At 39.2% G+C, this 13,957-nt stretch overlaps 1 protein-coding gene across 3 annotated transcripts in view; it reads left to right on the top strand.

Moving 5' to 3' along the window:
* Positions 1 to 13,957, top strand: part of DARS2 (aspartyl-tRNA synthetase 2, mitochondrial) — a 28,291-nt gene that overhangs the window by 11,081 nt on the left and 3,253 nt on the right. For all 3 annotated transcript variants that reach the window (XM_006063657.4, XM_006063658.4, XM_025285620.2), the window contains 7 exons: positions 330 to 399; positions 1,167 to 1,346; positions 2,630 to 2,737; positions 5,601 to 5,663; positions 9,396 to 9,548; positions 13,039 to 13,257; positions 13,462 to 13,572. In XM_006063657.4, the coding sequence (XP_006063719.3) occupies positions 330 to 399; positions 1,167 to 1,346; positions 2,630 to 2,737; positions 5,601 to 5,663; positions 9,396 to 9,548; positions 13,039 to 13,257; positions 13,462 to 13,572 (904 nt within the window). The remainder of the gene's footprint in view (positions 1 to 329; positions 400 to 1,166; positions 1,347 to 2,629; positions 2,738 to 5,600; positions 5,664 to 9,395; positions 9,549 to 13,038; positions 13,258 to 13,461; positions 13,573 to 13,957) is intronic.

Genomic DNA, 13,957 nt, shown 5'->3' with positions numbered 1-13,957 from the left:
AAGTGTATTCATGGAGCAGTGGGTATTTCTGTTTGGCTGAAGCAAAAGAGTATGTATATAAAGAAGCATGGACTGTCCTGTGTGTCAGTCTAATATTTGGACAACCAAAGGTGCCATTGTATATTTTTTAGAAAATATACAGAGTAGTTAACTTCTCATGGGTCAACCATATGTCTGATTAGGTTAGAGCATCATTAAGGATTTTACAGTTTCTTACGTTGTTTTAGTATTATTATTATTTCATAGCCTGCATTGCCAGGAACTATTAGAGGAAAGTGTGTGTGTGTTTCTAGAATCCTGACTGAATTAATGCTATTTTCCAATTGTAGATATTTTCAGGTTGCCCGATGTTATCGAGACGAAGGTTCGAGACCAGACAGACAGCCCGAATTTACTCAGGTACTTATATTCATTTGTCTCTTATCGATTCAGCCTTGCTACACCCAAGAATGTGGACAGAAATTATACTTTCTTCTCATTCCATTTTATCTATCAGATATTTAATTAAACCAACCTGTAGTTAAGGCATTAATTATTTAATTTTTGATCCATTTGATCCATTTTTGATCCATTTGATGTTTGACAGAAAACAACAAAATTCTGTAAAGCAGTTATCCTTCAATTAAAAAATAAATTAAAAGAAAAAGAATATGGTCATAAACTAAGAATGGACAGATTCCTAAAGTGTTTCAATGATCATGATATGATAAAGTTCTTTTAAAAAAATCTCTTGTGCACTAAAACCAGCAATTTCTTGTGTTGATATTTAATCTGTTAACAGATCTAGTCAGTGTGAACAAAGCTATTATGATTTAGTTTCTATGTGATATCATATTAACCAGTGTAGGTGAAGCACAAAAGCCGTAAGATTTAGAGATGGACAGACATTAAGATCGAATACAGTTTAACTGCACACACTCAGAAGTCACTTAGCCTCTCTGAGCCTTCAGCCATGAGATAGCTGTGGGAACTAACAGTTGGATGTATGTAGAGCATTAGCACAGTGCCTGGCGCAAAATAGACATACTACAATATTTAACCTGCTCCCCCACGTAGTAAGAACAGAATCCAATGGTAATTTGAAACAAGAGGAATACATAACTGTGTATGTCTATATTAATACGGTGGCTCTTCAAGTTAGTTTCCATATGTTGTTTCGGTTTCAGATTGACATAGAGATGTCCTTTGTAGACCAGATGGGCATCCAGAGTCTAATTGAGGGCTTGCTCCAGTATTCGTGGCCCAGTGACAAAGATCCTCTGGTGGTCCCTTTTCCTTGTATGCCTTTTGCTGAGGCACTGGCCAGCTATGGAACTGATAAACCTGACACTCGCTTTGGGATGAAGGTACTTTTCTTCACTTTTCCCAGGACTCTGCCCCCAAATGGTCCTGTAGTCAATTTTGAACCACTTTAACCTTTACAACCAGTTACACTGTTCTATCATATTTTTTGCTGTTCCCTTAGCTTGTTACTTTTGTTGTTACCCAGCTACAGCAAGAGAGAATAATAGCATGTTAACATTACAATTGCAGAAGGCAATGGCAGCCCACTCCAGTACTCTTGCCTGGAAAATCCCATGGATGGAGGAGCCTGGTGGGCTGCAGTCCATGGGGTCGCGAAGAGTCAGACACGACTGAGCGACTTCACTTTCACTTTTCACTTTCATACACTAGAGAAGGAAATGGCAACCCACTCCAGTGTTCTTGCCTGGAGAATCCCAGGGACGAGGGAACCTGGTGGGCTTCCGTCTATGATGTCGCGAAGAGTCGGATATGACTGAAGCAACTTAGCAGCAGCAGCAACATTACAATACCTTTTCTCTATCTAGTGTGTTCCAAGATCCATTTTCAAGAGCAAGGTTTTTGCTACTGACAAGTTATTAGTTATATAAATGTGAATGGTAACTTGAAAGAAAAAAAAACTTACTCTTTCCTCTTGAATTTTTCTTAAGCTAAAATGGACTTGGAAGGCAAATGATTAAGGGTTATTTATTCTCTTTCCCTGGTCTATAAAGAGCTCAAACATGGGAAATGTTTATTCACAGAGCAGTTTCCCTTAGGAAGCCGCTTTTTATTTCCTCTTAGAGAGCACCAGTTCTTCATTGCTGTAATACTGATGACATTTAGCTTGGTTCTCAGTGTAGATTCCTTAGAAACTGAATTCTGCCTGGTCCACAAATAGGCAGCACTTAATTCTTATAATGAAAAAAATGTAACACAGAAAAAGTTTTACCTGCCTGCTTACAGCAGCCAGGTTAACTACTCCTTGTTTCTTTTATAACATGAAATGGTGGTTCTTCTTAAGTTAGGCTGCCTAAGTTAAATTCTGGCTCTGCTACTTACTGGCTGTGTTATCTTGGGCAAGTCATTTCTTTGTGCCTTGGTCTCCTCTTTATTAAATGGAGATAATAAGAGGGCCTACCTCATACTCTTGTTGTACAGATGAAATGAACTATTACTGATACATTAGTACCTTAACATTTTTATGGTGCCCAACCTGCAGTAAACACTGGATGAATGTGCTCTGTAAATGTTAAGATCTACTCTCCTCTTTAAAATCTTGTTTGTAAAAGGTTTTGTGATAAAAATGACCTCACGTTGAGTTACCTTCTTCTCTTCTATTTTCCAGATTGTAGATATCAGTGACATGTTCAGAAACACAGAAGTTGGATTTCTCCAAGATGCCCTTAGTAAACCCCAAGGAACTGTCAAAGCCATATGTATCCATAAAGGAGCAGTAAGTGGAGCCAGTTCTATGTCTTCTCTAGAATCTGTATTTGGGAAGTAAATATGTTCAACATTGGCATGTTTAAGCTTCAGAGAGAAACATTCTCTTTAAATAAAAATGTAATTTGTCATATAGAGTCTAATAGTGTCTTTAGAAGCAGAAGATATTAAGAAGAGGTGGCAAGAATACACAAACTATACAAAAAAGATCTTCATGACCCAGATAATCAGGATAGTGTGATCACTCACCTAGAGTCAGACATCCTGGAATGTGAAGTCAAGTGGGCCTTAGAAAGCATCACTATGAACAAAGCTAGTGAAGGTGATGGAATTCCAGTTGAGCTATTTCAAGTCCTAAAAGATGATGCTGTAAAAGTGCTGCACTCAATATGCCAGCAAATTTGGAAAACTCAGCAGTGGCCGCAGGACTGGGAAAGGTCCGTTTTCATTCCAATCCCAAAGAAAGGCAATGCCAAAGAATGCTCAAACTACCACACAATTGCACTCATCTCACACGCTAGCAAAGTAATGCCCAAAATTCTCCAAGCCAGGCATCAGCAATATGTGAACCGTGAACTTCCAGATGTTCAAGCTGGATTTAGAAAAGGCAGAGGAACCAGAGATCAAATTGCCAACATCCGCTGGATCATGGAAAAAGCAAGAGAGTTCCAGAAAAACATCTATTTCTGCTTTATTGACTATGCCAAAGCCTTTGACTATGTGGATCACAATAAGTTGTGGAAAATTCTGAAAGAGATGGGAATACCAGACCACCTGACCTGCCTCTTGAGAAATCTGTATGCAGGTCAGGAAGCAACAGTTAGAACTGGACATGGAACAACAGACTGGTTCCAAATAGGAAAAGGAGTTTGTCAAGGCTGTATATTGTCACCCTGCTTACTTAACTTCTATGCAGAGTACATTATGAGAAACGCTGGGCTGGATGAAGCACAAGCTAGAATCAAAACTGCCGGGAGAAATATCAATAACCTCAGATTTGCAGATGATACCACCCTTATGGCAGAAAGTGAAGAAGAACTAAAGAGCCTCTTGATGAAAGTGAAAGAGGAGAGTGAAAAAGTTGGCTTAAAGCATTCAGAAAACTAAGATCATGGCATCCGGTCCCATCACTTCATGGCAAATAGATGGGGAAACAGTGGCTGACTTTATTTTTCTGGGCTCTAAAGTCACTGTAGATGGTGACTGCAGCCATGAAATTAAAAGACACTCCTTGGAAGGAAAGTTATGACCAACCTAGACAGCATATTAAAAAGCAGAGACATTACTTTGCCAACAAAGGTCTATCTAGTCAAAACTATGGTTTTTCCAGTAGTCACGTATGGGTGTGAGAGTTGGACTATATAGAAAGCTGAGCGCCAAAGAACTGATGCTTTTGAACTGTGGTGTTGGAGAAGACTCTTGAGAATCCCTTGGACGGCAAGGAGATCACACCAGTCCATCCTAAAGGAGATCAGTCCTGGGTGTTTACTGGATGGATTGATGTTGAAGCTGAAACTCTAATACTTTGGCCATGTGATGCAAAGAGCTGACTCATTTGAAAAGACCCTGATGCTATGAAAGATTGAGGGCAGGAGGAGAAGGGGACGACAGAGGATGAGATGGTTGGATGGCATCACCGACTCAATGGACATGAGTTTGGGTTAACTCCAGGAATTGGTGATGGACAGGGAGGCCGAGCGTGCTGCAGTCCATGGGGTCATAAAGAGTTGGACACGACTGAGCAACTGAACTGAACTGAGTATCTCTAGAACTATAAGGAGAGAATGATAAAACCTTATGAATTTGAGTTTACACTCTCAAGATCTAGCGCTTTTATTTTTCTTTTTAATGCTGTAAAGTTCTTCTGTACTTCCTTTGGGATTATTTTTCTGTTTCCAGCCTCAGTTTGTCCAAAGGCTCCCAGTTCTGTATCAGTTTTAGCATAGCCGTTGCTTGTTGGTTCGGGTTTTCTGAGGCTCTGGGGTCTATTGTATTAATAACAGAGGAAGAGAAAGGAGGTGGAGCTATGAAAAGCAAAAGGAGTGGAAATGAGAGTAGGAGAATTGTTGGGTTGGGTAAGCATGGGCTCTTTAGTAATGGGACGTGTCTTTTTTCTGTAGTTAGCACATCTGCTTTGGAAATAATTTAGAAAGAGGAATTCCAAATGTATTTTGAATAGGATGACTATTTTGAAAGACTACTCAGTTGAATATATAAGCATATTATTATATTTAAAATGGGTATAAGAATTCAGTCTCATTACTCTTTATTCACTTCATATGTTCAGTGGAAAGTAATTTGGTGCCCATACTCGAGTCCAGATATATTGAATGTGTTCAGGTAAGCTCAGTATAACATATATTGCTTGATATTATTTATCCCAATTTGAGTATATCCATTCTTTCCCAGGTAGATTAGAAGGGTCATGAACTGCATGTAAACTACAAGGTCATGAGCCATGTTTTCACCTCTTTATATCTCCCATACCTGAGCTCCATGAGTATTAGTAATGATGATAGCCATAGTGTCTCACTTAGAAACACATTGGGATAATTTAAAGAAATAAGATATACAGAGTTTTAAGTGACCTGAAATAATCAAATTCCATGCCTTCTTATTGATTTTGTTGATCTTTCACAATTCAGTTGTAAAGATACATTTTGAACATATTATGTATGCACAGTCTTCTGTGGAATACATTCACAGCTGTTTCCATTGGACCTGCATAATTAGAAAGAATACACCCTGAAACAAGCCTTAAAATTTTGTCATTTGACAATAGAAATTAAATCTTTATTGAATCTTATCTTTCCCATTTCATAGACATGTTTGTGAAGCTGTCATATTGATGAATTTACTTTTTCTTTCATCAGAAATACTTGAAAAGGAAGGACATTGAGTCCATTAGAAAATTTGCAGCTGACCATTTTAATGAGGTAAGGAGCAGGTTTTTTCCTTTCTTTTAGGGATTCAATATTTTTAACTATTAATTGCTTGTACTCTTATGCTATCATTAGTCTTGAGGTTTGTTATTTCACATCAGTCTTCTACTTTTTTCTTTTTCTTTTGAAAGTTAATCTTACCCCTGGGTATAACTCCAAGACTCCAACTTAGTTGAATTTACCATTAATCAGAATGCAAATTTCAACCATAGCCTTTTAAAATAAATAATAGTACTTTAATGCAGTTGGGAAGATTAAATAAAGCCCAAGGTTTAATGTGCCCAAGGTTTAAATGAAGCATGGTTAGTGTGAAAGAAAGCCAATATTCATTATTCTTCTCATACCCTTTTTTTAAATTCTGAATATACCTGTCCTTAGATATACTTTGTGATCTTGGCTTGGTGAATGGTAACACTAAAATCTGGAGGAAAAGGAGCAGGAAATGGGCATTCTTACACTGTCACTGGAAGTATGAATTGCCTCAATCATTTTGGAATCAATAACTTTAAAAATAGTCATGCTCTTTGAGTCAGTAATTTTCTATACCTTAAAGGAAGGATCTTGGATATGAGGACACTTACAGACAGTATTGAAAGGTTGTTGTTGAATGAAAAGACGCCGGGATTCTTGGCCGCCAGAGGAGAAGAATTCAATCCGGGGCCAGAGACGAGGCTTGATCGCTGAGAGCTTTTGTGTAATAAAGTTTTATTAAAGTATAAAGGAGATAGAGAAAGCTTCTGACACAGGCATCAGAAGGGGGCAGAAAGAGTACCCAGCTGCTAGTCTTCAGCTGGATGTTATATAGTCACTAGCAGTCTGTTAATGAAAGAAAGGAACGTCTTAAAACTCAGAATGGTACCAGGCCCCTCACCCATAAGATGCATTTTGGAATAATCTTGGCACCAAATGGTTCATCCTGGGCCATAAAATGATTAACTTGAATCTTGTAGAAGGACAGATTACCATACAAATAGTTTCATTTACATAGATTAGGGCAACAATATCTGAGTATAACATACTGGTTTGTCAAGTAGGTTCTGAGCCATGAGGTGAACCGACTTGAAGACAGAGTTTGGGATAAATGCATAACACATTAACATGGCTTAAGACAAACATTTCCATAGAAAAATGCATTGGTTATCTCAAGGTTTGAGAATAGTTAACTTCAGGTGAAACCAGGTGTCATATGGCAACACAGTATTTTAAGAGAAACCTCCTTTTAAATTTGTATACAGAAGGAAAAAAATATCACTAATTTTTTTTTCCTCCTGCCGCTTAAGAGAGATAAAAATGTCTGACACTTGTTGGAGACCCCTGGCCTTCCTGCCTGTTACCCTCTCAGTATTACTTACAGGAATAAAATGAAATCATATGGGAGTTGTTTAATTAAGGAAGAATTAAGGAAATAAATATTAAAGTTCCTTTTTGAAGTTTGTAACATAGGGGAAATGTTCAGGTTATAATGATCTGTAAGAAAAGGAGAATACAGAATTATATATATTCACTGATCATAACTGTATAAACTCTGTGGATTGAAAATGGACTACCCAGACAGTATCTTCAGCAAGTGGTGTTGGGAAAGCTGGACAGTCACATGTAAAAACACACTTCAAACATACTGTCACACCATAAACAAAAGTAAACTCAAAATGGCTTGAATATTTAAAATATAAGACATGACACCTTTAAACACCTAGAAGAAAACATAGGCAAAACTTTCTCTGACATAAATTGTAGCAATTCTTTGTTGGATCAGCCTCCCAAGGCAAAAGAAATAAAAGTAAAAACAACCAAATGGGACCTAGCCACATTTACAAGCTTTAGCTCGGTAAAGGAAATCATAAACAAAACAAAAAGGAAACCTATGGACTAGGAGAAAATATTTGCAAATGATGTGACCACCAAGAGCATATTTTCCAAGTTTACAAACAGCTCATACAACTTAATATCAAAAAACCAAAGAACCCAATCAAAAACTGGGCAGAAGACTTAAGTAGACATTTCTCCAAAGAAGACATACAGATGACCAATTATTAGAGAAATGCAGACCAAAACTACAATGAGATATCACCTCACACCAGTCAGAATGGCCATCATCAGAAAGTCTATGTAAATAATAAAAGCCAGAGAGGATGTGAAGGAAAGGGAACTCTCCTACACTGTTGGTGGGAATGTAAATTGATGCAGCCAATATGTAGAACAGTATGGAGTTTTCTCCTTAAAAAACTAAAAATAGAGTTAACTATTTGATCTAGCAATCACACTCCTGGCATATCTCTAGAAAAGAGGAAAACTCTAGTTTGAAAAGATACATGCACCCCAGTGATCACAGCAGCACTATTGACAATAACCAAGACATGGAAGTAACATTCCGTGTGTTGCACACTTGAGGGGCCTTGTAAATATGAAGCTTAATTTCTTTCATCTTTACTTGTGTGTTGGACCTCTCTTTGTAACTTGCCTGTCTCTTTTGTTTTCATGTCCTTTCCATCATTTTGTCTTTTTTATTCTTTCAGGAAGATTTCTTCAGCTCTCTTGTTGAAATTTAAGTAGTCATATTTTTATATCCTATTAGTTCTTGCTTGTTTCTTTGCATTTTATTCTGGTTTTATTGATAAAGTATCTTTTTTAATACCTTTGAAGATTCAAGGTTTTTTTGGTCCCTAAATTATCTCTTTCCTCGAAGGGTCTTTTTTTTTTTTAATGCTATAGCTTATTCAATGTGTAGTGATTATTAGTTATACATATTTAAGAATGAGCTATTTCAAAAGCTGTTTAAAGGGCCCTTTGTAAATGGTTAGGTTTACTTTCAAGTGAGCAGCAAGATGGTTGCCTGTTTCCCGGGGGCCCTGTGCCTCAGAATTTTGCAGGGTGAGATCAGTTCCTTCTTTTTAAAAAAAAAAAAAATTCAGGCAATTCTTTACTGGGGCCCCTGCTGCAACAGAGGGGAGCAAAAACAAACGACAGTTTCCCTTAATTGTTTGTTCGCTGGAGGATGGGGACAGGGTGGGCAGGGGACAGAAATGAGCTTCTTCCTTGCATGGGATGAAGATAGGGGTGTATCCACATGTTGCTGCTGCTGGTGCTGCTAAGTCACTTCAGTCGTGTCCGACTCTGTGCGACCCCATAGACGGCAGCCCACCAGGCTCCCACATCCCTGGGATTCTCCAGGCAAGAACACTGGAGTGGGTTGCCATTTCCTTCACCAATGCATCAAAGTGAAAAGTGAAAGTGAAGTCGCTGAGTCGGGTCTGACTCTAGCGACCCCATGGACTGCAGTCTACCAGGCTCCTCCATCCATGAGATTTTCCAGGCAAGCGTGCTGGAGTGGGGTGCCATTGCCTTCTCCGATCCACGTGTTAGGCCATATCAATTCCTTCTTGTGCTGAAGCTTCTCCAGTGTTCTCTAGGCTAGAGTTTCCTTCATCTTGCTTCTTTGGTCATTCCTATTTCACTCACATGCAACCTGCCAAAAATTTTCACAAATCTCTTATTTGCTAGCATCCCTTCCCATCCTTCTTTCCTTTTTCTTTTTTTTTTTTTGTTTTTTTGTTTTTTTTTTGTTTTGGTGAGATTACTTTTTAGATTCCTTTAGTATCAGGGAGGAAATAGAGATAATCTCAAGATAACCTCTTCTTTTTCTTTTGGAGACAAGAAATCCTTGTACTACAGGAAAAATAAATCACCCCTGCTTTTTAAAAACTGTTAAGTCTTTTTCTTTATCAGGAAGTCTTACCTATATTCCTGAAAACCAATGAAAACTGGAATTCTCCAGTTGCTAAGTTCATAATGGAGGAGCAAGGCTTGGGACTCGTCAAACTGTTGGAGACCCAAGAGGAGGACGTGGTCCTGCTCACTGCTGGAGAGCACAAGAAAGCGGTAAGGAAAATTACCTCCAGGCTTCTGTGCTGTTGGTATTGAGTGATGCCTCTCTTCTCCTATGTGTATAGTACATATTTGAAATCGACTGTTAATTTCATAAAATGGAGCTGCTCTGCATGGTTTTATATATATATTTTATAATTTTATTGATTTTTAATTTGCACTGGGTCTTGGTTGCTGCATGGGCTTTTCTCTAGTTGTAGCCAGTAGGGGCTTCTCATTGCACAGGATTCTCTTTTTGTGGAGCATACAGTTGGGGCATGCAGTCTTCAGTAATTGCAGCACTCAGGCTTGGTTCTTGCTGCTCGCAGTCTGTAGAGCTCGGGCTCAGTAGTTGTTGTGCACAGGCTTAGTTGCTCCATGGCATGTGGAATCTTCCCAGACCAGGATTCTGGTCTTATTGATAAAGTTCCATGTGTCCCCTGCATTGGCAGGTGGATTCTTATCCAGTGCGCCAATAGAGAAGGCCAGTTTTTATATTAATAAATGTCTTTTGGCATTTTATAATGCATTATGTAAAACCTATAGTTTTTGCATCATCTGCCAGCCTCCATTGGCATTGCTCACACAGATTAGATTTGGCTGATTAGGAAAGCCACTTAGGTGGAGAGAGGGCTATTGATACTCATTGTACAACTGTGAAAAAATTTTTCAGTTTTGAAGTTTAGCAGATTAAGAAAAGTTGGTAGTCCCAAACTTTTGTACAGAATGCATTTCTGAAAATGTGGAGGGACGGATCAGACTGCTGAAGGGCTGCTGGGCTGGCAGACACTCCTGGTCCTACTTAGCTGAAACAGAATCCTTTTTCCTCAGGAGCAGCAGCTGGCAGGTGTTACATGCTGCCACACACTGGCTAAATCACCATTCTTCAGGAGATATATGGAACAGTGGATTTAACTTTAGAGATCACTGTAAAATATACAAAGTGTGGTTTGTGTGTGCATGCTAAGTCGCTTCAGTTGTGTCCAACTCTGTGACCCTATGGACTGTATTGTGCCCTCATTGTAAAATATACAAAGTGTGGTATAAAACTCAAACATGAATATTGAAAATATAATGGGGGACGGGGGGGGACTTCCATGATGGGCTAGTGATTAAGACTCTATGCATGTAGTGGGTGTGGGTTCAGTCCCTCATTGAGGAACTAATATCCCATGTCCCATGCAGCCAAAAAATAAAAAGAAATACTTAAAAAGAAAATATACTGTAGGGAATTCTCTGGTGGCCCCATGGTTAAGACTTTGTGCTTCCACCCCATGGGAACCAGTTTCAGTCCCTGGTTGGAGAACTAAGATCCCAGATGTCACATGGCACAGCCAAGAAAAAGAAAGAAAATATACTAAATATACAGTAACTGTCAAGCATGATAAAAAGTCATTCTTGCCCTATAGTATATCTTTGTAGTGCCTAATTTGTACTTTATCAAGTTTATTCTACTAATTTATATTTGTACTCTGCTTATTTATCATTATTTCTTCCAGAGGAATAGTTTCAGGGTTCAGCTTCAAGCCTAAGTTAATCTACCCTTCCCTTTCCCTGAAGTAAGAGTGAAGAAAGTATTTAATTACAACTTTTTTTGAAACTACAGTCATTTTTAAAATTAATTCATTTATGAACATTATTTTTGAATACCAGCCATGAGCCAGTACTGTTAAATTTGCTGGGGGCTTCACCAGTTAATTACAAATTTTATTGTCAGTGCATTTTTTTTTAATACTTACTTTAGTTGATTGATGATTGTTTTACAGTGTGTCAATGCATTTCTTAAAAAAGAATTTGGAATTTTGTATTAAAAATCCTGCTGCCGATTCTTTTGACTATTAAACTTTTCCTTGATAGGAACTGAAAACTGCTCATGTTCTCCTCTCAGGAAGGTATTGCTCTGATTCCTGCTGGGACTTCCTCGAGAGAAGACTGGAAACCTGATTTATGAGGGTTAACATTAGCATTCTGAATATGTCACGGTGAAGGTGCCCGGTGTGGCTATCTAAGTGTCAGAATAGGCTGTAGAGTGAGACCTATGCACGTATGCAAGCATGTCTCCTATTCTAACTGCTCTTTCTCAGGAGTGGCCTGCCTGTCACAGTTAGCACTTATCACAGTTAGCTCGCTCTGCTTGCCTAGCACTGTTCAAAGTACTTGGTGTATATTAACTCAGTTAACCCTCATGCCAACCCTATTGAGAGAAGTGCTGATATTGTTACCATTTTAAAGGTAAGAAAACTTGGACTTCTCCAGTGGTCTAGTTGGTTAAGACTCTGTGCTTCCACTGCAGGGGCCATGGATTTGATTCCTAGCCAGGGAATTACACATGTTGTGCGGGAAAAAAAAAAAAGATAAGAAAACTTTGAGTGGAGAAATAAATGACAACCCACTCCAGTATTCTTTTATTTTTTAATTGAAGGATAATTGCTTTACAGAATTTTGTTGTTTTCTGCCAAACATCAACATGAATCAGTCATAGATAAACACTACTCCAGTATTTTTGCCTGGAGAATCACATGGACAGAGGAGCCTGGCAGGCTACATACAGTCCATGGGGTTGCAAGAGTTGGACACGACTAAGTGACTACACAGCAACAAGAAAACTGAAGCACAGAGATTAAGAATTTGTTCACACTCACACAGCTAGGAGGTGGAGGACTCTGACTTCTAACCCACAAAGTCTGTTTCCAGAAGTCACACTCTTAATGTAACCTCTAACCCATACTGCCTCTCTAATAATGGCCAACATTTATTGAATGTTAAGTTTATACAGCCTCTCATCAGCTCCTCCCCACATTCCTTCAGGCACAGTAAGGAAATACTCATCATAATGGCTGGTTCATATTACAGAGCTTATCTGACTTGATCTTCACAACAGTCTTTAGATATTTTATCTCCATTTTACTATGGGGAAAGGTGCACAGGAGTTAGTCAGTAGCCAAACTGAGATACAGACGCATGTTAATCAAGCTCTGGTACCTGTGTTCTCAAGTCACTGTGTTAGCAAATACTCACCAAATCTGCTGAGTGTGGCCATCATCCTCAGCAATGTCGCAGATCATCCTCAGATCCTTCTCTCCTGAGAGGCAGAGAGTGTCTCATCTGTAAATTGGATAGCTCAATTGGTAGAGAATCTGCCTGCAATGCAGGAGACCCCGGTTTGATTCCTGGGTCGGGAAGATGCCCTGGAGAAGGGAAAGGCTACCCACTCCAGTATTCTTAGGCTTCCCTTGTGGCTCAGCTGGTAAAGAATCTGCCTGCAATGCAGGAGACCTGGGTTCAATCCCTGGGTTGGCAGGATCCCTTAGAGAAGGAAAGGGATACCCACTCCAGTATTCGGGCCTGGAGAATTTCATGGACTGAATAGGCCGTGGGGTCACAAAGAGTTGGACACAACTGAGCAACTTTCACCTCTCAGAGAAAGGCCTGGCTTTAGAATCCACATGTGTCATTTGCTGCCTGTTCTGTCACAGCAGTTAACATTTGTATCTTCTGTTTGCAGTGCTCTTTGATGGGAAAATTACGACTGGAGTGTGCTGACCTTCTAGAAGCAAGAGGAGTGGTGCTTCGTGACCCAGCTCTGTTCTCTTTCCTTTGGGTGGTGGATTTCCCCCTCTTCCTTCCCAAGGAGGAAAATCCCCAAGAGCTGGAGTCAGCCCACCACCCATTTACTGCTCCCCATCCAAGTGACATTCACCTTCTTTACACTGAGCCCCACAAGGTATGATAGCTATACTTCCAAATTAAACGGAAATATGGAAACAAGGCAGAGAACTTCAGGTTTCATGGTCTGACCCAGTTCCAGAAGCCCCAGAAGAAATTGTCAGATTTGAGCCATTGTCCCTAAGTAGCTACAGTTTCTTCAACCTACAAAACAGAAAATCAGAGATTTTTCTCTAACACAAAGGCTCTTTGAATCTTCTAGGTCCGTAGCCAACACTATGACTTGGTTTTAAACGGCAATGAGATAGGAGGTGGTTCTATCCGAATTCATAATTCAGAGCTTCAGCATTACGTCCTGGCCACAGTACTAAAGGTAACATCATCTTCTAACCTGGCCTTTTTTTAAAACCCTATTATTTGTCTGTTTTGTTAAAATTTGTCATGAATGGAGCATTCACTAGCTACAGAATAGTGTCAGCTTATTTCTCTACCTTTAGTGTTAGACTTTGAAAAATAAATTAAAATAATGGGTATTTTTTAGTGACTACTATATGTCAAGCACTGTTTAAGTACCTTATATGCATGGACACATTTAATCCTCACAATTATTTCTTTTGTGTCAGCTTAGCTGTGGACTCTATAGTTACCCACTCTCTGTCATTAGGCACGGGCTCTGGAACACATGGGCTCAGTACTTGTGGTGCAAGGGCTTAGCTGCTCGGCAGCATGTGGGACCTTAATTCCCCAACCAGAGATTG

This window comes from Bubalus bubalis, chromosome 5 (genome assembly GCF_019923935.1).
Source record: "Bubalus bubalis isolate 160015118507 breed Murrah chromosome 5, NDDB_SH_1, whole genome shotgun sequence".
NCBI classification, from domain to species: domain Eukaryota; kingdom Metazoa; phylum Chordata; class Mammalia; order Artiodactyla; family Bovidae; genus Bubalus; species Bubalus bubalis.
Note: the sequence above shows the minus strand (reverse complement) of the source record. Positions and strands in the feature narration are given on the sequence as shown.